Here is a 24,950-nt window from a genome sequence, read left to right on the forward strand (position 1 = left end):
TTTCTAGTTTAATTCCTTTGTGATTAGAGAACAGAAACCACCAATTTCAATCCTTTGAAATTGAGACATTTTAGGGCCAAGTATATGGGGGCTTCCACCCATGGTGGCTCAAAGGTAAAGAGTCCGCCTCCAATGCAGGAGACTCGGGCTTGATCCCTGGGTCGGGAAGGTCCCCAGGAGAAGGGAACAGCAACCCACTCCAGTATTCTTGCCTGGAGAATCCCACGGACAGAGGAGCCTGGCTGGCTACAGTCTATGGGGTCACAAAGAGTTGGACACGATTGAGCCACTAACACTTCCATTCTTAGTTAATAACTTTTGACTTTTAAAAAACTGCTCTAGATATTAATATATATATATATACACATGTATATATGTATATATGTGTGTATGTATACATATATATGTATGTATATATGTGTATATGTATGTAAATATATGTATACACACACACACACATATACTGTGTGTGACGGATCCTGTTAGGTTTTTTTTTTTTCCCATGGGAAAAGGAGACTTTTACTACTCAAGGCTCCGAGTGGGCCCGGGTCCTGGGTGGTCTAGTTCTTTTCCAAAGTCTCAGAATGTATAGGTCTAAGGTAGAGTTCAACAAGTGTTCTGTAGTACGAAAGGAGGAGGAGAAATGACAAACTCAGGTCAAAAGCTCTCTCAGTAGAAGGATGTTTTAAGGATGCACAGGCCTTAATTCGAAAAGGCTTTTCCATAGGCCCCAACCAGGCATATATTTGCCCAGTAACCCTGGTAACTGCCTTAAACTGAGTAAGCTAAGGCCTGGAGGCAGAGGGAGGCGCCCGCGTGTGTCGGGGCGGGGAGACCCGGTCTGGAAGGCGGTCAGCGCGCCGAGGCCGTAGAGCGCCGCGGTGGCAGCGGGCGGCCCGCCTCTTCCTGGACCGGCTCAGGCCGCAGGCCGCCTCCCCTTCCCCGGCTTCCCCTCCGGCTTGGGCGGCCAAAGGCGGGAGCCGGTCTCGGGGAGAGAGGCCCTGGTGGGCCCCAGCCCCGCGGTGCGGCCCCTCGTGCGCCCCCTGCGCGGACGGGCCCGACTGCGGGTGCCTGGGCCCGGGTGCGCCCGGCTCAGCGGCGGTGGACGCGTCCGGGCGAGGACACAGACCGCGCGTCCCCGGAGCCTCGGGTGCCGGCGCCTCCAGCTCCGCCGAGGAGGTGTGATACCCGCTTTGCAGAGCAGGGGGGCCCGCGGGGGCTCGGGCTCTAGGTCTCTCTGCCCAAGTCCCGGCCCTTCCGTCTGGAAGCCCTCGGCCCCAACTCTCACTTCCTCCCGGAGAGCGGAAGCCGGCTCCCGCGCTCGCTCGCCGTCCTGCAGGGGCCTTGCTCTCTGCCACCCGCCCTGGCCGTCCTTTCGCGGATCTCCGAGGCCGGCCACGTGGTTGTCCGGCTCTGAACTCTCCGCCATCCAAGGCTGCGGGGAGGGGTATTAAGGGGGAGTGGGGGGTGGTGAACCGAGTTAAGGCTCAGGAGGCCCACTCAGTTGGGGGAGGACCTAGAAATGACTACATGGAGCAAAATTTAACCCGGGCAGTCCCCCCGTGTTTCTGAGCCGCTGGTTGGTCCCCATCATCAGGTGTTGTGAGGCTTGGGCATCAGGACTAGGGAAATTGGCAGGGAGTTTTATAATAACAGTTAATATAAATATAATTTACTGCACTTCGGCCATGAGTCAGGATTTATCCTAAGCCATTTACACTAACTCATATGTTTCTGTCCTCACCAGGGCTACCCTATGAGATAGTTACCGTTACACCCACTTTGCCCAAGAGGACACTGGCTTAGAAAGTGGAGTTCACATCAGAGCACAGGATCAGACCAGCCTCTCCCTGAGGCCAGAACTGCCCCAGTTTGGGATTAAAGATGGAATTCTAGGCGCTGCCCCGGGTCCCTGCACTTGCAGAGACCCCCATTTCCCTCCTCTCAGGCCTCATCCATTGTCTGCTCCAAGTCACCAAGTAATCTCATTCTATCCTTTACTCCTGTTCACATCAGTCACCGCAAGACCCGTGGACTCCAGGCCCTTTCTGCCTGAAGTCAGAAAATTTTTACTTTTTTTTTTCTTTTAATTGAGATCAGCAAGGAGGGAAAAAAGAAGCTGGTGACACGTTAGCCTGCAGAATCAAAGACTTCTCCAAAAATAAAGCAAGCAGAAGCGGCCATTAGTAGCAAATAAACCCTCTGCCTGTAAATCCTTTAGTAGGGTTGATGCCTTGAAGCGATTGCACACATGGTTACAACTAGTACCGGGCACAGGAAGTGCTAACTATATAAACTTAAAGGAAGGGGAGATAGAGAGGGGGGAGGGCCCCATGCCTCCCAGTTCATTTTTTTAAAGATTTTTTGTATTTGATGTGGACCACTTTTTAAGCTTTTATTGAACTTGTTATATTATTATTATTATTTTTAAGTTTTGGTTTCTTAAACCACACGGCATGTGGAATCTTAGCACCCCCACCAGAGATTGAACCCTCACCTCCCTGCTTTGTAAAGTGAAGTCTTCACTGCTGGACCTCCAGGGAAGCCCCCCCAGTTCATTTTTGATGCTTGGTGCTATGGAAGGTCCTTGATCAGATCAGAGATTGAATGCTTTTGTTTTTCTGCAGATGTTCACCCTCCCTCAGAAGGAATCCAGGATGACTACCACCTGTCCAGGTTCAGACTCCATACAGGGCCTGCCCGGTAACAAGGGAGATGGTCTGGAAAGAGAATGCTCCAGAAAACCCAACCAGAAGCCACTGAAGTTCTATGGAGTGGGTGACCCCGCTGCCGTGCTCTCCTGCAGCAGCCCCTACCTGTCCTCTAGAGGAAGCATCATTAAATGGTTCTGGGATTCAGCGGAGGAGGGCTACAGGACCTACCACATGGATGAATATGATGAGGACAAGAACCCCAGTGTGAGTGACATCCCCCTCCCCACTGGGACCCAAGAGAGAACTGGGAGAGGGTACCCCACCTTGAACGATAAGGCAGCACCCAGCTTGCTCTTGTCACCTTAAGAGTTATGGACTTCTGACTTCCAACAGGATTTCCAGAGTTGCTTAGAGAGGTCCCAATATATTACCTGAATCAGAAAATGGCCCACTTATAATTAAGGGAAACTTGATTTGTGGGGGAGGAATTCAGTAACCAGGGAGTGCTCTTATATGGCTTCTGATCCACAGCCCAGCTATTCACCTTTAGAGCTGGGCAGAACTAGTGGTCAGGCTGAAAGTGTTTCACTTTCAAGTTGTATATTCTTGAGCTAACTACTTAAAGTCTTTGAACCTCAGTTCATCTCTATATTGGGGTAATAATACCTGCTATACTCTGTACTGTCACAACTAAATGTTATCAGGTATATAAATTATTAACACAGCGCTTCACATAGAGCATTTGATAAGTGGTACTTGCTATTATATTAATGTATTATTATAATAACATAATTATTATATATTATAATAGTGCAATTATTATAAATTATAATAATTATAAATTATAATTTAATCATTAAATTATTAATAAAATTATTACTATTAAAATATTATTTATAATAATTAACTGTTATGATTTATAATAAATGTATCATAATATGTAATAATTATGTTATAATATAACATATAATAATATAATATATAATTTATTATAATCATAATTTATTATAACTTATAATTATATTAAGCTATTATGATTTTATTATTATAAATATTTACTAGCAATTATTGGTTATTATACTAATAGTATAATATTATATATTATATACTATTATGTATAGTGTATATTATATATAATAAATATATTTAATAATATATAATATAATTATAATATATAATTATAATAATATATATATAATTATATACATTATATATAATTATATTATATTTATATTATATAATTTAATTCTATAATGTATATAACATTATATATAAAAATATATATTATACTGTATATTAATTATATATACAATTATATATAATTAAATGTAGTCACAGATTAAATATATAATATTTATCTTATATAATATACAAATGATAATATATATTATATATTGTATAAGTTATAATAACTATAATAATCAATATATTATATATAACTATATAATATATTAATATATAATATATATGTTATATAATTTATATATTATATAAAGATAAAGATATATTTAATGTATGATTACATTTAATTAAATATTATATAATTACTATATTATTATATTATAATATATAATATATCATACATATAATAATACTATGTCATTATATAATATATATAATATGGTATAATGCATATAATAAATATTATAATATAAATACAAAGTAATATATAAAATATAATATAAATATAATATAAAATATAAAATATAAAAATATATAAAATATAGTATAATATAATACATATATTATATATTAATATAATATATAATATATGTGATGTGATATGATATAATATAATTATATTTATATAATTTATAATTATAATTTTGATTTATAACTATAAATTATAAATATTATAATATATTATAATTATTATATTATCTATTATGATATATAATATATAATACATATATTATATGTTAATATATATTATAATTTTATAATAATTATATTATATAATATATGTTATTAATATATATTATACATTAATATTATTTAATAATGTATAATTATATAATTATATTTTATGTAATGTTTATCATTTATTGTATAATTATATAATTATACTTTGTTTATTATTTATTATAATTATAATTTATACATTATATAAATAATATTAATGCATTATATATTATATAATATAATTTTAAATAATTATAATATATTAACATATAATATATTATTATATATTATATATCATAGTATATAATATAATATAATAATTATAATAAATTATATTTATAATTTATAGTTATAAATCAAAATTATAATTATACGACCCAGATAATCACGATGGTGTGATCACTGACCTAGAGCCAGACATCCTGGAATGTGAAGTCAAGTGGGCCTTAGAAAGCACCACTATGAACAAAGCTAGTGGAGGTGATGGAATTCCAGTTGAGCTATTCCAAATCCTGAAAGAAGATGCTGTGAAAGTGCTGCACTCAATATGCCAGCAAATTTGGAAGACTCAGCAGTGGCCACAGGACTGGAAAAGGGCAGTTTTCATTCCAATCCCAAAGAAAGGCAATGCCAAAGAATGCTCAAACTACCGCACAATTGCACTCATCTCACACGCTAGTAAAGTAATGCTCAAAATTCTCCAAGCCAGGCTTCAGCAATACGTGAACCGTGAACTTCCTGATGTTCAAGCTGGTTTTAGAAAAGGCAGAGGAACCAGAGATCAAATTGTCAACATCCGCTGGATCATGGAAAAAGCAAGAGAGCTCCAGAAAAACATCTGTTTCTGCTTTATTGACTATGCCAAAGCCTTTGACTGTGTGGATCACAATAAACTGTGGAAAATTCTTCAAGAGATGGGAATACCAGACCACCTGATCTGCCTCTTGAGAAATTTGTATGCAGGTCAGGAAGCAACAGTTAGAGTTGGACATGGAACAACAGACTGGTTCCAAATAGGAAAAGGAGTACATCAAGGCTGTATATTGTCACCCTGTTTATTTAACTTATATGCAGAGTACATCATGAGAAACGCTGGAGTGGAAGAAACACAAGCTGGAATCAAGATTGCCGGGAGAAATATCAATAACCTCAGATATGCAGATGACACCACCCTTATGGCAGAAAGTGAAGAGGAACTCAAAAGCCTCTTGATGAAAGTGAAAGAGGAGAGTGAAAAAGTTGGCTTAGAGCTCAACATTCAGAAAACGAAGATCATGGCATCCGGTCCCACCACTTCATGGGAAATAGATGGGGAAACAGTGGAAACAGTGTCAGACTTTATTTTTCTGGGATCTAAAATCACTGCAGATGGTGACTGCAGCCATGAAATTAAAAGATGCTTACTCCTTGGAAGGAAAGTTATGACCAACCTAGATAGCATATTCAAAAGCAGAGACATTACTTTGTCAACAAAGGTCGTCTAGTCAAGGCTATGGTTTTTCCTGTGGTCATGTATGGATGTGAGAGTTGGACTGTGAAGAAGGCTGAGCGCCGAAGAATTGATGCTTTTGAAGTGTGGTGTTGGAGAAGACTCTTGAGAGTCCCTTGGACTGCAAGGAGATCCAACCAGTCCATTCTGAAGGAGATCAGCCCTGGGATTTCTTTGGAAGGAATGATGCTAAAGCTGGAACTCCAGTACTTTGGCCACCTCATGCAAAGAGTTGACTCATTGGAAAAGACTGATGCTGGGAGGGATTGGGGGCAGGAGGAGAAGGGGACGCCAGAGGATGAGATGGCTGGATGGCATCACTGACTCGATGGACGTGAGTCTCAGTGAACTCTGGGAGTTGGTGACGCACAGGGAGGCCAGGTGTGCTGCGATTCATGGGGTCACAAAGAGTTGGATATGACTGAGTGACTGATCTGATCTGATAATTATAATTTATAATTATTATATTTATTATATAATTATATATATTACATCATCAGAGAAGGCAATGGTACCCCACTCCAGTATTCTTGCCTGGAAAACCCCATGGATGGAGGAGCCTGGTAGGCTGCAGTCCATGGGGTTGCTAAGAGTCGGATACGACTGAGCGACTTCACTTTCATTTTTCACTTTCATGCATTGGAGAAGGAAATGGCAACCCACTCCAGTGTTCTTGCCTGGAGAATCCCAGGGACTGGGGACCCTGGTGGGCTGCCCTCTATGGGGTCACACAGAGTCGGACACGACTGAAGTGACTTAGCAGCATATATTACATCATTTGGATTATATTATATATAATATAGTATATAAAATAATACAATATATTAATATATTATAATAACATAATATATATAATATATTTATATAATAATATAATATCTTATAATATGTAATATATATTACATATAATATGTATATGTATATATGCATGTATATGTATATATGTATGTAATATATATGTAATATATAATATATAATAATTATAAATAACAATACATTATGTGTAATATATAATTATAAATAATAATATATTATATATAATTATAAATAATAATATACATTATATTGTATATTTAATATATTATATATAATATATATTATATTTACATATAATATAGATATTATATATTTAATATATTAATATAATTAGTATTAATATATAATATACATATTATATAATATGTTTTATAATATAATTATGCTAATTTTTACTAGTTATTATGAATTATTATAAATTATTACTAGTGACACCTTCGGAGGGCAGAGAGCTGGCACAAATAACCCTTTAATAATCTTTATTTATTGAGCATGTGCCAGGTGCTGGCACTGTTCTATATGCCAGAATTACAGCCATGAACAGAAATAAAGTTTGCCCTCATGTAGTCTATAAGTCTAATATGGGAGACGGGCAGTGAACAGACATAAATATATAAAATATGTTGTGGTTAGAGTTGTAGAGAAAAGTAAAGCAGGGTAATTAGATAGAGACTGGTGGGGTGGGCTGGGGATGTTGTTATTTAGGTGATGTGGTCACAGAAGGCCACTTTAATATGGTGACATTGTGGCAGAGACCTGGAAAAAGTGAGATTGTATTGGTTATCTCTTGCTGTGTAACAAAGTGTTTCAGATCTTAGCAGTTTAAAAGAAACAGTTCACTGTTCCTGGAATTCAGGATTCAGGGCGGTGCTTCAGGCTGAAGATATTCTGGGAAGTTACGATGAAGCTGGGGCTGTGGTCTCATCTGTAGACTCGGTGGGGCAGGGAAATCATCCATTTCCAGGCTCACTCACATGGTTACAGAGTGGGCAGGAGGATGATCCCTTTCCAAGTTCACTCACATGGTTATTGGCTGCCCTTGGTTCCTTCCCACGTGGTCTTCTCCATGGGGCTGCTTCATGACACACCAGCTGGCTTTCCCTGGGGCAAGCGATCCAAGAGAGGAAGAGAGAATGAGAGATCAGGAGTGCCCAAGATGGGAGCCACAGACTGTAACCTAGTCTTGGAAGTGACATCCCATCACTCCTGCATGTTCTGTTCATTAGAAGCAGGTCACTAGGTCTATTCACACTCAAGGAGAAGGGATTATGCAAGGCCCTGCACACCAGGAGGTAGGGGGTCACTGAGGGCCATCTTGGAGGCTGCCTGTCACAGGGAGTGAGCTTTGTAGGTATCCAGGGGAAAAGCATTCCAGGCCGAAGACACAGCCAGTACAAAGTCCCCAGAGCAGTTCAAGGGACAGCAGAGGGACTTACTGGCTGGAGGCTGGCATGAGGTCACAAAGGAAATGGGGGCAGGGGTGGTACTAAATCTGTAGGGTCTCATGGGACATGGTGAGGCTTCTGATTTTAGACTAAATGGGATGGAAAGGGAGCAATGGGATCTGATTTTTCTTTTAAAAAGATGACTCGGACTGCTGGATGGAGATTCAACTCAGGGAGAATGGGGATGAGGGAATGATCAGGAAAGGAAGGAGGGAAGCTATTGCAATAATGTAGACAAGAGAGACTGGTGGCTTAGCAGTGGAGGAGAACTGCTTGGACTGTGCCTGTATCTGCAGGTAAAAGTGTCAGGATTCGGCGATAGATTGGTGGTAGGGAAGATCCTATAGGTTTTCTCTCCGGGGCGTGAAGAAGCACTGCCTTTTATTTGTCATAAGCTGAGCCCAGTGAAACTCTACTTTTTCATCCTCCCTCCTTCCCCATCCCCTCTAATACCTTGCTGCTGCTGCTAAGTCGCTTCAGTTGTGTCCGACTCTGTTCAACCCCATAGACGGCAGCCCACCAGGCTCCCCCATCCCTGGGATTCTCCAGGCAAGAACACTGGAGTGGGTTGCCATTTCCTTCTCCAGTGCATGAAAGTGAAAAGTGAAAGTGAGGTCGCTTAGTCGTGTCTGACTCTTAGTGACCTCATGGACTGCAGCCTACCAGGCTCCTCTGTCCATGGGATTTTCCAGGCAAGAGTGCTGGAGTACCTTAGGGGTCAGGAATTAGCTGTGCATGAGTCTTTTCAGGGACTCTATAAGGGGCTATTTGAGCTGTGCCCGCCCTCCTCCTTGCCTTATGGGTTTGGAATCTGGATGCTATGTAATGTGGCATGGGTCCCCACCCCAGGGAGAATTTCCAGCAGCCCAGGGCCTCTTCTTGTTGTATAGTCACCCTTCTTCCTGTTCCTGCCAGAGCACCAGTTTACTGCGTACACATTCTGGCAGCCTGTAAACTGAGCCTCTTGAGAGATTCAGTGTGTGTGTTGGGCATGTGGTGTCTTCAGGGACCTTCCCATCTTGTAGGGGAGAGAAAGCCTGTACATCAGTCTGTGACCTGGGATGGAAACTGACCAGTGCTCTCAAGGGGGACAGCTAAAGCGCTTTGGGGTCCCAAAGAAGAAAAAATCCCCTGCAGGTGGGATTTTAAGGAGGGCTTCCTGGAGGAGAAGGCATTTGCACAGAGCTTTAGAAATGGGGAGATGCGATCAGGGAACCCTGTGGAGGGCAGCGCTTGAGGAAAGACCAGGTGGGGTGGTGGGAAGGTTGAGATTGCAGAGTTCCACTTTGCTGCCTCGTGTGCTCCTGGAGCCTTCTGCTGGCACCTTCTGTTGTGCTTACGTGTCTCTGTACCTCTCACCTCCAGGGCATCATTAACTTGGGCACCAGTGAGAACAAACTCTGCTTTGACCTGCTGTCCAGACGGGTAAGCCCCACTGCACCTCTGAGCGGCATCCCCAGCTCCGAGGGGCTGTCTTCTCTGGGATTCCCTGGAATGCTCCCCCCGGAGAGCTGGCTGCTTGCCTCAGTTGCCCCAGCCTTGAAGTCAGGAGACCCAGCTCTGCCTTGGGGACCATGTTCTCTGCCATCTGGGGCGAGTTACTTCCTGACTCTGATTCTGCTGCTTCTCCTCTTCTGGCTCTTTCCCTCCTCAGCCCGTCCTGCTGGCTGGGTCCCTGCTCTCAGGGGGAGACACTCAGCGACGTGTGGTCAGTGTTTAATGACTGGCCCTGGGGCAGGAGAGGGCCGATCTGTAGCTTTTGCGGAGTCCCCCATAGTGTAATACCCCCGCTGTGGCTGATTCAGGGTCGTGCTCTGCTATCACTGCACGCAGAGCTGGGAAGAGAGGGGCACGGCACCACCACGTGGTGGCCCCCCACGCGGACAGCTGGACGGGAGGAACCCCCGGAGCACAGATGGGAGCGAAGTGGAATAATGTCGACCATAAGCAGTATTGTCTGAGTACCTTTTCCCTTTGTTTTTTACTATGATTTGATTTACCATGATTTTTACTTATGTTTTCACTTTTGTTTTTACTATGATTGACTTACATAATTTCTATATAGTTTATATAATTTCATTTTTGAAAATGACTGGTTTTTAGCACATGTTGAAAAATTGCTGAAAATGTAATAATCAGATTATTTTATTTAAGTTGAAGTGTAATTGCTATACAGTATTATTTAAGTTATAGGTATATAACAGTGATGCACAATTTAAAAAAATTTTTTTAATTAAAAAAATTTAAAAAAATTTTTTTTAATTTTAAGAAAATTTTTAAAGATTATGTTCCATTTATAGCTACTATAAAATATTGACTATATTCCCCATATTGTACAGTATATCCTTGTAGCATATTTTATACCTAATAGTTTGGACCTCTTAATCGCCTACCCTTATTTTGCCCCTTCCCCTTCACTCTCCCTGCCCACGTATAGAGAGAATAATCAGATTTCTTGACTAGTGAGAGCCATCTCTAGCAAACCACGGGAACCACCTGTCTCTCAATGCCTAGGAGTCAGAGTCTGGGGCTGTGGAGAGAGTGATACTTCACCCAAAGGAGCATGTTTCCAAAGGGGAACATCTGAGCCATGATAGGAGAGGGGTATAGGGAGTGGACTTGAAAAGCCTGTTCTACCCAAAGATATCTCCCCACCCTAAGGCAGCTCAGCGCCATCCAGTGGAAATAAAATGTGAGCCACATATACAATTAAAATTTTTCTATTAAACAAGTACAAAGAAACTGGTAACATTCATTTTCATCATGTATTTTATGCAGTACAATATATCTAAAATATGGCCACTTCGACATGTAATCAATATAAAAATTATTAATGAGATATTTTACATGTTGCTGTTGTTGCTGTTTAGTTGCTAAGTCGTGTCTGACTCTTTTGCGACCCCATGGACTGTAGCCCACCAGGGTCCTCTGTCCATGGGATTTCCCAGGCAAGAATACTGGAGCAGGTTGCCATTTCCTTCTCCAGGGAATCTTCCCGATCCAGGATTCAAGCTCAAGAATTGGCAGGCGGGTCCTTTACCACAGAGCCACCTGGGTAGCCCCATATTTTACGTACTTATTTCATATAAGTCTTCAGAATCCAGTGTCTCACTTCAGGAGAGTCGCACATAAGGAGCCAGGAGCCACAGTGGCCAGCGGCCTCTGTATTGGACAGCGAGGCTCTCAGGAGAGAGGGAGAAAGGGAGGAGGGTGGAGATATGGACACGTGGCTGATTCCCTCTGTTCCGTTTTGTTCCACCGTCCACGGCTCCTGCCTTTCCTCAACTTTGTGTGTGTGATGCCATGGGAGTCCCTAACCCAGCACCGGGGCAGTGGAGGTGGTCTGGAAATGGCCGCGTTTTCCAAAGTGTGAGGTTGAGCTGAGGCTGCAGGAGGACAGTGGCCTGAGTCCCTCCAGGACTCAGAACCAAGACCAAAATAGGGCACCCAATTCTGGGGCCTCTTCTGTCACCCCACAGAGGAGCTGAGGGTTGAGGTCTCCTCCACCGCCTCCGCAAATCCACCGTCTGGTTTTGGTAGGTGGCGTATTGTATAAAGAGCACTGGACTAGGGGTCAGAAATTCTGTTTCATCTCAGCTCTGCCACTTGCTAGTACTGTACCATTGCCTAGCCACCTGACTTTTTTTGGCCATGCTGCATGGCTTGTAGGATCTTAGTTCCCGAATCAGGGATGGAATTTTGTGCCTGCTGCAGTGAAAGCCAGGAGTCCTACCCACTGGACTGCCAGGGAATTCCCACACCTGACATTTTTAAGCCTCAGTTTCCTCATCTGCAGAATGGGCATGAGAATGCTGTCCCTGGGCTGCCCCCATCCCGGCTCTTCTGATGAGCAGCCCTTGGATTGAGAGACCCCAGTGCTGCGTGGATACGGGTGCCCATGAGCGTGTATGGCCCTCAGCCCTGCTGTCTCCTCTCTGTCCCCAGCTGAGTCAGAGTGACATGCTGCAGGTGGAGCCGGCCCTGTTGCAGTACCCTGACTGGAGGGGACATCTGTTGTAAGTAGGACCTGTGGGCCAGTGGTTCTCACCTCCAGGGTGGTTTTGCTTCCCAGGAGACATGTGGCAACACCTGGAAGTTTTTGGTTTTTGTAACTTGGGGGAGGGGGTGCTGCTGGCTTTTACTGGGTAGAGGTCAGAGATGCTGCTAGACTTCCTACAATGCCCGGGATGGCCCCCACGGCAAAGAATGATCTGGCCTCAAACATCAACAGTGTTGGGTTGAGAGAGCCTGCCCTGGGCTGAGGCCTGGTCCTGGAGAGCTGGCGATCACGGGGTCTCGTTGAGCATCTGCAGAGAACTGGTGCCCCCTGCCTGTCCTGCCCCCACTCAGAGGCCCCCAGACTTGGTCTCTCTGAGTCTGAGGCACGGGGAGGGCCTTCATGCCAGGGGTCTTTGTTCCCAGTTTCTCAGTAGCTTTAGAGGAGCCAGAATCAGCTTGGGGACTCCTGTTGCTGTAAGATGGGAGATGATAAATGAAACTAATAAGCCTTTATATTTGTTGGGCACTTACTGGGGCCCAGATGCAGTCCTAAGGGTTTAGTGCTGGAGCAGGACTTGATTCCAAGGGTAATTCCAAGGCGCCCGCTCTTGTAATAATGAGGATGATGGCCCTAGAGTTAGACCACTGGGCTTAAGTGTGGACTCTGCCGCTATTTGGCCCATGACCTAATTCCTTCAAGCCTCGGTTTCTTTGTCTGTAAAATGGGAATGGTAGTAGTTGTGTTATAGGAGTTTTATGAAGATTAAGGAAAATTCTCTAACACCTGCATAAGGTAAATGCTTGTAAATGTTAGCAATAACTGTGATAATAGTTATTGTTATAATAATTATGTTGTTATACATTATATATTTTATTATGATAATGTGTTATTATTATTATACTATTAGCTAGATCTACATAGAGAGTGTTACTTGTGATATTCCTACAGTCTGCTGATTAGGTAGGTTGAGTGTCCTACAACTACTGGAATGAAAGTTTCCATGCGTGTGGATAGTGTTGGGGCCAAGGAGTGGAGACAAATACTGATTGTATTCCCCTCATGGGAAGCAGAGAAGGGTGATGGCAGCTGCCTGAAGATGCACCAGACAAGCTATGGGATGGAAGGGGTGGGGGAGGAGTTCAAGCCCCACTGACAATCACTGCTGTCTGTCTGTCTGATTTCCAGCCTCCGGGAGGAAGTGGCCAGGTTCCTGTCTTTCTACTGCAGAAGCCCCACACCCCTTAAACCGGAGAATGTGAGTTACTCCCCTTCTCTGCTCTTTCCTCCTCTTCTGCTCCCTACCCAACTTCTGGCTGACCAGGGGTACGGTGGGGTCACTTAGTTTTGATATGGAAATTAGGAAGACGCCCCTCCTTTGTTTCCCCTCACCCTAGATATTTAGAGTTTGGGTATAATTTCTGCAGGACTTCCCAGGTGGCTCGGTGGTCACGAACCTGCCTGCCAGGCAGGAGATGCTTCCAGATCCCTGGGTCAGGAGGATCCCCTGAGGAGGGCATGGCAACCCACTCCAGTGTTCTTACCTGGAGAACGCCATGGACAGAGGAGCTTGGGGGGCTGTAATCCATGGAGTCACAAAGAAGTCAGACGTGACTTAGCAACTAAACAGCGGCAACAGCGTAATTTGTGCCCTGCTCTATTCTGTGGCCCCTCTTTGCCTCCACATCTTCGGGCCGGGCTCTCTGAGTGACCAGCTCCCTCTTGCTTGCTCAGTGGATCTGGAACAGGGTCCCCACGAGTGAGCCACACAAATGGATTCGGCTGTTAGTCAGGAGGGGCCTGTGGGGACCCCCGTGGCTTTGTGCCAGGTGGGCCCCCCGAGTTGCGGCCTGGCCCTGCCTCTGCGCCCCCCGGGATCCAGGCTGCAGGCCCGTGCTCCCTCCTGCAGAGATTCATCTTGGTCCCATGGACGTGTCGCCCTCAGGTGGTTGTTCTGAACGGCTGTGCCTCTCTCTTCTCTGCTCTGGCCACGGTGCTGTGTGAGGCGGGGGGTGAGTAGACCTTGGCCCTGGGCCTGCAGGTCCCCCACCCCGACCCTGCCCCCCGACCCCAGCTGCTGGGCCTGGACGGCTGCATCAGATGCTTTTGCCCTAATAGACCATTAGACCACTGTGGGGGGCTGAGCTAAGTGCCCTGACAAGACAGCAAGGGTTGGCAGTTCCAGGGGAAATCAAGGTGATGCCAGGCTTCTGGGCTCTGCCTCTGTGACGACCTTGGCTTTTGCTCGTGCTCACTGATGGTACCCACAGCCTCACGTCACAGCGTGTCCTGAAGTAGGAAGAGAGGGAGGCTGGGCTTTGCCCGTCTCTTTTTTGAGGGGAGGGAGGAAGTGGGCCTGCTCTTTTCCAGGAGAGTCCCTTTCATCTTTCTGGCCAGAACGGACTCACAGACCCATTCCCAAAGCAGTCCCTGGCAAAGCGTAGGAGAACCCTGGTTGGTTTAAGCTAAACTTGCTTCATCCCAGGGGCTGGGGGAAGGTCCACTTTCCTTGGATTTCTTGCTGGTCATAGCTGAGAAATCTGTGTGCTCTCTTAGGAATGGATGTCTACTGGCCAGCCAGCAGCACCTACTGCAAGAGCCACGGTCATTTCAAGGACACGTTGTCCGTAGTCGTGGTCAGGGTTGTTGGCTGCCAGGAACAGAGGCCCGCTCACACGAGCTTAACTTCTGAACTACTATTAGTAACTTTTATTGACCACATACTATGTCAGGCACTGGGCTAAGGCTAGGCACAGTCTGTCATTTAATCCCCACTATAACTTCAGTGAGATAGGTTCTGTGCTTATTCCCATTTAACAGATGAAAAGATTAAGGCCCAGGGGGGATATAGGTTCTGGGCTTTCATTCCCATTTAACAGATGAGGAGATTAAGGCCCAAGGGATTGAGTTACTGCTCAGAATCACACACAGAGCTGTAATATTTTGAACCTAAAAGGAAGATTCATCGCAAGGATGTAACAGGCAATTTCCTACCCATCCGAGAACAATCAAGAGTGGGAGAAGCACACACTCTCTGTCCCTGACGTGTGCGGTCCCCCTTCCTCCTCCTCTGGACTGTCCTCAACTCTGTAGGGCCCCGGGTTGTTGACCCAGCTCTGACTGCTTGACCTCTGCATTCAAGTCTCATCTCACATTCTCATCTCACAAGGGTCTTTGCTTTTTGGAGCAAAGTCTTGAGATTCAGAGAACGTGATGGGTGTCTGGCCAGCCAGTGCATTGGCTCCGGGGGTCATTTGTCTACCTCTGGTCCAATCCCTGTGGTCAGCAGAGGGGACATGTAGGACAAAGTCCACTGCTTCCAGACCTGGGAGTTGTGGGAGGTGTTTGTGCTGAAGGGAAGGCTGGGGAGCTCAGCCTGACTGATGTGACCACTGCAGATCTGGGGCAGTGCCTTCACCTCTGCGTTAGAGCAGACCTTGGACATCATCTCATCAAGCCCCGTCCACAGCGAGAGTCTTCTGCGTGACACCCCTCCCACCCTAGCGGTCTCAGCCTTTGGTTCAGTGCCCCCACTCCTCCAGAAGCAGCACGTCCTGTCTCTGGGCCATTCTAGCCACTGTCAAGTTTTTCCATTTGTCAAACCCAGATCATCACCCTGCAGTTTCGACTCCTGGTTCCAAGTCTGTCCTCAGAGTGACCGAGCATGTCCTGTGCTTCTGAGGGACCTAAGCTTCAGTTTGCTCATCAGTAAAGTTAAGATAATAGCAGAGTAGCTGTGATGGTCAAACGAGATTAAAAACTGTTTAGCACAGATCCCCGCACATAGTAAGTGCTCAATAAATGTTAGCTACTAATTATTGGAAAAGGGACTGATCTCAGTGGATCCAAGCTTTAGAAAGAGTTTTGGGAGCTGAAAGAGAGGAAGCATGCTCCCCAAGGACACTGAAGGCTTAGAGAGGCGTGGGGGGTCAGTGGATGGGGGCTCTGGGCATCCTGGCCAGAGGGTGACAGGCCCTGGCTCACTCCTGCCCCCAGAGGCTTTCCTGATCCCTGCCCCTTACTACGGAGCCATCACACAGCACGTGTATCTCTATGGCAACGTCCGACTGGTCTGTGTCTATCTGGACAGTGAGGTAAGAGTTTCTGGGACCCCCGGTGGGCCTGGACCTTCCTGTAGGCCAGGATGTTCCTGCTTCTGAATTTGACAGTGGTCATGAGAGGAAGTCCATGCTGCAGGTGCTGGGGTTATGGCCAGAAGGAGAATGGGGTCTCCCATTGGCCATGGCTGCCCTTGCCTGGGTGCCCTGGGGACATCTGATCTTTCAGCTCTGAGATCCCTAGGCTCCATGTAGAAGCCAAGGGCATCCCAGGGAGACCACACAGAAATGGTGGGGTGAGAACAGGGCAGAGCAGACCTCCACATGGAAGCTCAGAGACCCTAGTCAGAGGACCTCAGGGGGCTTTTCTCGAAACCTAAGAGCTGTGAGGCTGTCCCTGACCTGATGTGATGTGTGGGTAGCAGTGAGAAGGGAGTGACCCCTCACATCCTGTGTTTTCTGAGATTGTCCTAAGAGGAGGCTGAAGATGACAGTGGGGAGGTGAGACCCCAGCCTTCAGGTCTGGAGCGAGGTAACTGAATCTGGCTGGTGGCTTTTCTGGATCCTTTTCAGGTCACTGGGCTGGAAACACGCCCCTTCCAGCTCACAGTGGAGAAGCTGGAGATGGCCCTGCAAGGAGCTAATTCTGAGGTCTGGGGATCAAATTAAACCCAAGGCTGGAAGTGGGTGGGTCTGAGCAGGGCGGGGACCCCCTTCCTGTGGACCGATCTCCTAGGGAGAAGGATTGAAACTCTATGTTGGGGATGGGGATAGGGTGGTAGCATGGAACCATTCTGAGGGTCAAGAAGGAGCCTGCCCATAGAGGTCTTCCCACTAAAGAAAATCCCTGAGACTCTCGGTGTACAAAGAATCAACCAGGGAGCTTGATTAAAAACACTACCCCCTACTCAGCCTGATTTCGATTCAGTGGGTCAAGCATGGAACTTATAAGTCTGTAGTTCAACGATCTCTCTGGTGATTTGAATAGGTAGTCCCCTCGCTCTGAGGGGATACTGAAGAATGGCAGAGACCAGTGGTTCCTGTCCAGTCCACTTTTCAGAAATCTATCAATCTATCTTTTTTTTTTAACCTTGGTCATAGAAGTCATACATGACCACTGTGGGAATTTTAAAAGCACAACCTCCCACCCATATTTCTACCAACAAAGGCAACTTCTACTGGTGTTTGGACATATTTCCCTCTGAGCTTTGGTCTCTGCATTTGTTTTCTTTTATATCTGATACGATGCTGCAGATATGATTCTTTGCCCTTCTTCATTTCATGTTGAGTGGTGAACAGATTTCCCCAGGATCCTGCTCAGTGCCCGGCCTGTCCGGTGGGACTCTGTGGCCTTGGGGAGGAGCTGAGGGTCTCCTGCCCTACTGATGTTTCAGGGTGTGAAGGTCAAAGGCCTCATCCTCATCAACCCCCAGAATCCTCTGGGTGACGTCTATTCCCCAGGGGAGCTGCAGGAGTACCTGGAGTTTGCCAAGAGGTGAGGTGCCCCACACTCACCCCATGAAGCCTGTGACAGGTTAGGGTTCTGATGTGAGCTTTGGTGTGGTGCCTGCTGCCCTCTAGGCCCCACTGTAAGTTTCTACCTGCTTCTACCCTTCCTGGCAGGAGAGTCGGGGGTGGGGGCGGGGAGTAGTGTTCTGGTGGGATGCTAGCTCTCTCTTTCTTTTTTGAAACAACAACGGTCGTTTGTTGCCCGTTCTAGGGGCCAGGCCCCTGCTAGCCCCTCACACTTTCGCTTGTGTAATCCTTGCAGCAGTGCTAAGAGGTGCAGATATTGTCTTTATCCCAGTTGACTGAGCCTCAGAGTGAGGGGCGGAGCCAGCTGTGAATCTGGGTCTGTCTGTACTTAACTAGGTGTGAGTGTTAGTCACTCAGTTGTTTCTGACTCTTTGCGATCCCATAGAATATAGCACCCCCGGCTCCTCTGTCCATGGAATTCTCCAGGCAAGAATACTGAACTGGGTTGCCATTTCCTTCTCCAGGTGATCTTCCCAACCCAGGGATCGAACCTGGGTCTCCTGCATTGCAGGCAGGTTCTTTACCGTCTGAGACACTTAACTGTCTCACACCTAACTGTGTCCCTTCTGTAGAGGTGCCTGAGGGCTCTGCCTTCCCCTACAGTGCTTCAAAAGCCCCAGTGTCATCTCTGTTTGAAAAAAAAAAAAGAAGAAGAAGATGGATATTCTTGGAAAAAGCAAATTTGGTAACCCTGGGCTAGACTGTGGTCCTTCTGGATTTCTGACTCACTGCCATCCCACCCTGGGCGGGCGCATTTAACTAGCAAACCAAGCTCTCTCCCTGCCCGCACCTGCCCTCCAGGCATGAGCTGCACGTGATGGTGGACGAGGTCTACATGCTGTCCGTGTTTGAGGAGTCCGCTGGGTACCGCAGTGTCCTGAGCCTGGAAAGGTGAGCTGACTCTCTCGGCCCGGCCCCACCCCCGCACGGCAATTCCTCTGCCTTCCCGCTAATCCTGCAGTCCTCAGATCCCCCAGCGAGAAGGGAGGTGGGGCCAGTCGCTGGTTTTTAAACTGTTCTGTGGGGTTTCTGAAAGCTCCAAGGAAGGGTCTTAGGATTCCCTGAGGGAGGGTTGGGAGGGTGGGAAATGGGCCTCTCTGCTGTTGCCTTCATCCCCAGAGTCGCTCCATTTTCATTCATTCCTTCAGCAAATACTCCTGTGGCCCCCTGTGTGTGCCAAGCCCTGCCAGCTATCTGAGCTTTTTTTTGTTAGATGCAGTTTGAGTCAAGTTAGATTTATTCTTGAGTCAGGCATGTGTAGGCAGAGCACCTGTGGGAACACTTGGAGCAGATCACCTGTCAAGCCTGCACATCTGGCATTTGGGGATTCTGACGGCTCCATGTTTGTTTAGACTTTCAGCCCTGCTGAGTCCTTTTGTGTCTGGGAGAGGGACCCCTTCCAGGGCCCGAGAGTGGGCTCGTGCCTCGCACTTGGAAGTGAATTGTCCGAGGAGACACACACGCTGACAAAGCAAGAAACTTAATTGAGAAGGGGCACCTGGGAGAACAGTAGGGATAGGGACCCAGGAGAACCGATTTGCCATGTGGCTCGATATCTCGGGTTTTATGGTGATGGGGTTAGCTTTCTGGGTTCTCTCTGGCCAGTCATCTTGCTTGTGCCCATTTTTGGTTCAATTCAAGGTCCTCCCTGGCAGCACGAGCATCTGTCAATCAAGATGATCTCCAGCGTGAGGGCTTCTGGGAGACTGGAAGGACATATTATGGGCTGGTGTTTCCTCCCTCCTTTCAGCTGCTCCTGGATTCTTCTGGCAGGCAGTAGCTTGTCAGTTCCATGTCCTTCATCAGGACCTCTCTCTTGCTGTGAGATAACTCACACAAGTGGCTATTATCCTGCCTGGCTAGGGTGGTTTCAGTCAATGGTTCTTTAACACTTTCCTTTGCTCTATTCAGCCAGTCCTCACAAGGCTCTGCCAAGCGGATGGCATGTGGTTAGGAGACTGAGACTCGGAGAGACAGGGACTTGCTACCTACTGTGGCCAGACACTGTGCTGTGCTGGAGATATGTCAGTGAACAAGAGAGACACAGGCCCTTCTTATGTGGATCTTATATTTCTACAAGCTTTAGCAACTAGATACACAGCTAATCATTTGATGATTAAAAAGGAGGTGTCTGCAGAGACAGCAGAGGATCGGCTTGGGGTACCCAGTTGGCCTTGTCTACCGGGAGGTGGTCAGATGAGGTCTGTTTGAGGAAGTGATGCTTGAAGTATGCTCTGCATCAGAGGTCGGCAATATTTTTGGATCAGATGGCAAATATTTTAAGCTTTACAGGTCATATGGTTGTTCACTCAACTCTGGCATTATAGCGTAAAAACAGCCCTGGATGGTATGTACATGAAAGAGTGTGGCTGTTCCCCCATAAAGCTTCAATTCCAAGAACAGACAGCAGGATGGATTTGGCCTGTGGGTTGCAGTTGGCTGACTCCTGCTGTAAGGCCTGTAGAGGAATTAGTGATTCAGGAGATGAAACCGGGTTTGTCCATCCATCTCGTCATTTGACCAACCCATCCTGTGAGTGCCCGCAGGTCTGTGTTGCCTCTGTTCTCACGCTGTGCTCTCTGCAGGCTGCCTGACCCCCAGAGGACCCACGTGATGTGGGCGACCAGCAAGGTGGGTTCCTGGCTGGTCTTGGGGGTGTCAGGGAGGTGGGAGGGCAGAGAGGTGGGTGTAGCTGGCTTTCTCCGGAAGGGCTGGCCACTGCCCACGGTGCCTGTCTCCTGCAGGACTTCGGGATGTCTGGGCTCCGCTTCGGCACGCTGTACACGGAAAACCGGGCCGTGGCCACGGCGGTGGCCTCCCTGTGCCGCTATCACGGCCTCAGTGGCCTGGTCCAGTATCAGATGGCACAGCTGCTCCGGGACCGTGGTGACTGCCTGGGCCTGGCCCCTTGAGGTTGCGGGAGGGACTGGCCAGGGGTTGTGGATACTTCTCCCATGAGATGAATTTAGGGTGGTGTTTGAGAGTGCTGGCTCTGAGCCCAGACTGGGTTCATGCCCCACTCTGTCACTTCCTGACTACGTGACCTATTCCTTCACCTCCCAGAGCCTCAGTTTCTTATCTGCAAAACAGGGATCATCATGGACTCTGCCTTGTAGGGATGGTGAAATTTGTCATTCAATTAGAATGGCACCTGGCATATAGCAGGCACTTAATCAATGTGGATTCATTATTCTTAGCTGTGAGCCCTGGGAAAAGAGCAGACACTATGATGGGAAAATTGTTATAATGGAAGTATCTCTCTCTATGCAGATTGGTTCTGTTCCTGGGTTCAGAGAGTGAGTTTAGATAGAAAGGTTACCTGTAATCGCCACCACTCACTGAGCCCTGCAAGATGCTCTCGATGCATCATCTCATTCACCCCTCCCCAGAATCCTCAGAAGCAGGTGTACGTGTAATTTCCCCATTGTTTTATAGATGAGGAAAATGAGGACCAGGTACTACACACCTGCGGTAGTAGCTAAATTTAAAAAGATAGTGAGAGTATCAAGTATTGGTGAGGACGCAGAGCAGCTGGAACTCACATGCTGCTGCAGGAATGTAAAATGGAACGGTCACCTTGGAAAACAGCTGGGCAGTTCTTTATAAAGCTCGCACACGCTTACCAAATGGCCCAGCAACCCCACTCCGAGATATTTGCCCTTGCGTGTGTGCTAAGTTGCTTTGGTCGTGCCCAGCTCTTTGTAACCCCATGGACTATAGCCTGCCAGGCTCCTCTGTTCATGGGGTTCTCCAGGCAAGAGTAGTGGAGTGGGTTGCCATGCCCTCTCCAGGGGATCTTCCCAGCCCAGGGAGATCTTTGCCCTCATGGTCACACAAAAACCTCTCCATGAATGTGAACAGCTGCTTTATTCATAATCACCCTGAACTGGAAACAACCCAAGCGTCCTTCCGCAGATGAATGGAGAAGCAAACTGTGGTTCACCCACACTGTGGGATACTGTGCTGCTCTAATGCCCACGATGACCCAGCACAAGGGCATTGTGCTGACTGAAAGGAACCGGTCTCAAAAAATTATATTACTGTATGATTCCACTTACGTAATGTTCTGGAAAAGGCAAAAACTACAGTGATGGAGAATAGACCAGCAGTTGTAGGAAAGGCGGTGATGTGACTTCAAACAGCATGAGGGTGTTCTCTGGGGTCAGGGAACTGTTCAGTAGCCTGCCTGTGTGTGTGTGTGGTGGGGGGTTGGTTTACACAAATATACGTATATATTACAGTTTATTGAACTGGACACCGAAAACAAAGGCCAGTTAAAAAATGGGGAGGATCAGGGAGGTGAAGTTGTCCACGGCCCTGTGCCTCGTCAGTGGCCACACTGAGATCTGGGCCTCGGCCTGGGTGACTCGGAAGCGTCACTGTAATGGGCGCGCCTCTGGTGAGGGTCTGGGTCCTGAGGGACTTTATGTCTGGGGGCTCCTGAACGGCCGAGTACCTGGATTTAAGGTGCTTTTCACTGACTGTTCCTATCACCCCCAATCAGCCAGTGGAGTGGGGCTCACCCAGTCTGGGCAGCTCAGGGCCTTTTTCCCTTCAGTGCTCCGGCGCTCGGGACACAGAGGAGGGTTGATGGGAGGTTGATCTTCTGGCTTCTGTTTCACCCACGCAGACTGGATCAACCAAGTGTATCTGCCGGAAAACCACGCCCGGCTCAAGGCTGCCCACACCTATGTCTCTGAGGACCTCCGGGCCCTGGGTATCCCCTTCGTGAGCCGTGGGGCCGGCTTCTTCATCTGGGTCGACTTGAGGAAGGTGATGCAGGTGGAAATGCTGGTGGTGGGGTTGGGGGGGGCGGTGGTGAGAAAGCTCCCTCCAGCAGGCGAGCATCCCGAGCTCCTCTCACCCCTCCCAGTACCTGCCCGAGGCCACCTTTGAGGAGGAAGTGCTGCTCTGGCGTCGATTTTTGGAGAACAAGGTGCTGCTGTCCTTCGGCAAAGCCTTTGAGTGCAAAGAGCCCGGCTGGTTCCGCTTGGTCTTCTCGGACAAGACCCACCGGCTTCGCCTGGGTGAGTGGTCTTGGCTCCTGACCGCACCCTTCAGCCCACCCTCCTGCTTCTGGCCCCACTAGGGCCCCAGCAGCCTGAGCTGGTTGGTCCGCACCCACCCAGCATCCGTGCTGACCCTCACTTGCCCCTTCCCACCTCCCAGGGATGCAGAGGGTCCGACAGGTGCTTGAGGGCCAACCCCAGCTGGCAGATGGTGCCCCTCCCCGCCAGATCCAGGAGCCACGAGGCCCCCACAGGTGAGCTGGTCACTTCCTCGTGGCCACAGGGCCCCGCAGCCACTGTGAAGACTGATGCTGGACAAGCTGTTTGCCAGGCAGATACCCTTCTCGGCCTTGCCCTCAAAGAAGATTCCTTGCTCTTTGCTCCTTGCTCTCCCGGGGACAGCAAGATGCGCCTTAAAGTTGTGGTCCACCCCCTCTCTCCTGCTATTAAAACAAAACAGTGAGAAACTAGAAGCCTCTGCTGTGAGTCATTTACTGAATGGCGGAGGAGTCGTGACTGCTCCTCACGCAGCCCTCGGCACCCCCAGGACCTGAAAACAAACAAACTGTACCTCCTTCTGATGGCGCCTTCAGTCTTCTGTCTTTATTGCCAGGGAAACAAATCAAAGGAACAGCACATGTCAGGGAGAGCACGCCCCCCAAGAGAGAAAAGAGTGATAATTTCCAAAGTACAAGGAGAAAGGAATTAAATTGTTATGTTCAGGTTCTCCTCCCTGCACGTAGGATGTGGGCGGCCAGAGCACACCTGGGACCCGGGGCGTGGGACCAGCCTCCTCGTGGGATGAAGTGAACGCGCCCCTGGTGGGAGCCGGGCGGGGCGTCTCTGTCTCCAGGGTGGGGTCTTCCTGGCAAGGAGCTCCCTTTACTCTTGATCCTTTACTCCTTGCCATGACTGCAGGGAGATCAGGGGCCCTGAACTGCTCAGGGGACAAGCTGTTCCAGGCTGGCCTTTCCCCTCTAACCATGAAAGGGCCACCCACCCCATCCCCAGGGATGCTTTCATTCAGAGCCCAAAGGAGCTTTCTGAACTGGCCTTAAAGCTGTATGCTTCAAGCCCCTTCTCTGGTGCTGGCGCTCCTGTTTGGAAAAGCTGTCTCTTTCCTTGTTCCTCTGTAAAGAGCATGTTGGTGAAATCAGCGTTTACTTTCTATAAACCGTGCTCTGTGGGTTAGGATTTTTCCTCTTTCTGCCTTTCTCTGATCGATTCCTCTGCCCTGTCTTTTTGTGAATGCCTTGTATGCCTGGGATACCACGTGGGGTGAGTTACAGGCAGCATTCCTAACTCCAACCACACTGGGAAGCTGGCATTATCGCCCCCCATTTTACAGATGAGGAAAGTGAAGTCGCTCAGTTGTGTCCGACTCTTTGCAATCCCATGGACTGTAGCCTGCAAGGCTCCTCTGTCCATGGGATTTTCCCAGGCAAGAACACTGGAGTGGGTTGCCATTTCCTTCTCCAGGGGATCTTCCTGACCCAGGGATCGAACCCAGGTCTCCTGCATTGCAGGCAGACTCTTTACCATCTGAGCCACCAGGGAAGCTGGAGATGAGGAAACCGAGTCCTAAATAGATGAAATGATGTTCCCAAAGTCACATACGGACAAAAACAGCAGAACCAGGATTCCAAGTCAGGTTGTGTGTGTGCTAAGTTGCTTCAGTTGTGTCTGACTCTGTGATCCTTCCTATAGACTGTAGCCCATCTGGCTCCTCTGTCCATGGGATTCTCCAGGCAGGAATACTGAAGTGGGCTGCCATTTCATCCTCCAGGAGGATCTTCCCAACCCAGGGATGGAACTTGAGTCTCTTACATCTCCTGCATTGGCAGGCAGGTTCTTTACCCCTGGAAATTGTGTTTTGAAAAGTCATGACAACCCCAGTTTGGATGAAGGCCAGGTCAAACAGAATTTCCAGTTCTGATGTGAACATTTCTAACAACAGTTCTAAGCCTACATGACTCTCATCAGGATATTTAAGGTTTGACATCATGTTTTCTCAGACACCACCACCCTAAGTCAAAATGTAGGG

The 24,950-nt window shown here is 47.4% G+C and overlaps 1 protein-coding gene across 1 annotated transcript; it reads left to right on the forward strand.

Moving 5' to 3' along the window:
* Positions 1–958: 958 nt before the first annotated feature.
* ACCS (1-aminocyclopropane-1-carboxylate synthase homolog (inactive)) lies at positions 959–23,348 on the forward strand. The gene is made up of 15 exons (XM_055547823.1): positions 959–1,179; positions 2,628–2,918; positions 9,672–9,731; positions 12,252–12,322; positions 13,492–13,561; positions 14,249–14,315; positions 16,300–16,397; positions 16,935–17,012; positions 17,756–17,856; positions 18,699–18,788; positions 20,483–20,528; positions 20,642–20,783; positions 22,528–22,670; positions 22,771–22,924; positions 23,067–23,348. Exons 2-15 carry the CDS (start codon positions 2,628–2,630, stop codon positions 23,162–23,164), a joined length of 1,509 nt encoding a protein of 502 aa, XP_055403798.1. The 5' UTR covers positions 959–1,179; the 3' UTR covers positions 23,165–23,348.
* Positions 23,349–24,950: the final 1,602 nt, after the last annotated feature.

The sequence above is a fragment of the Bubalus kerabau genome, chromosome 15 (genome assembly GCF_029407905.1).
Source record: "Bubalus kerabau isolate K-KA32 ecotype Philippines breed swamp buffalo chromosome 15, PCC_UOA_SB_1v2, whole genome shotgun sequence".
Classification (NCBI taxonomy): Eukaryota; Metazoa; Chordata; class Mammalia; order Artiodactyla; family Bovidae; genus Bubalus; species Bubalus kerabau.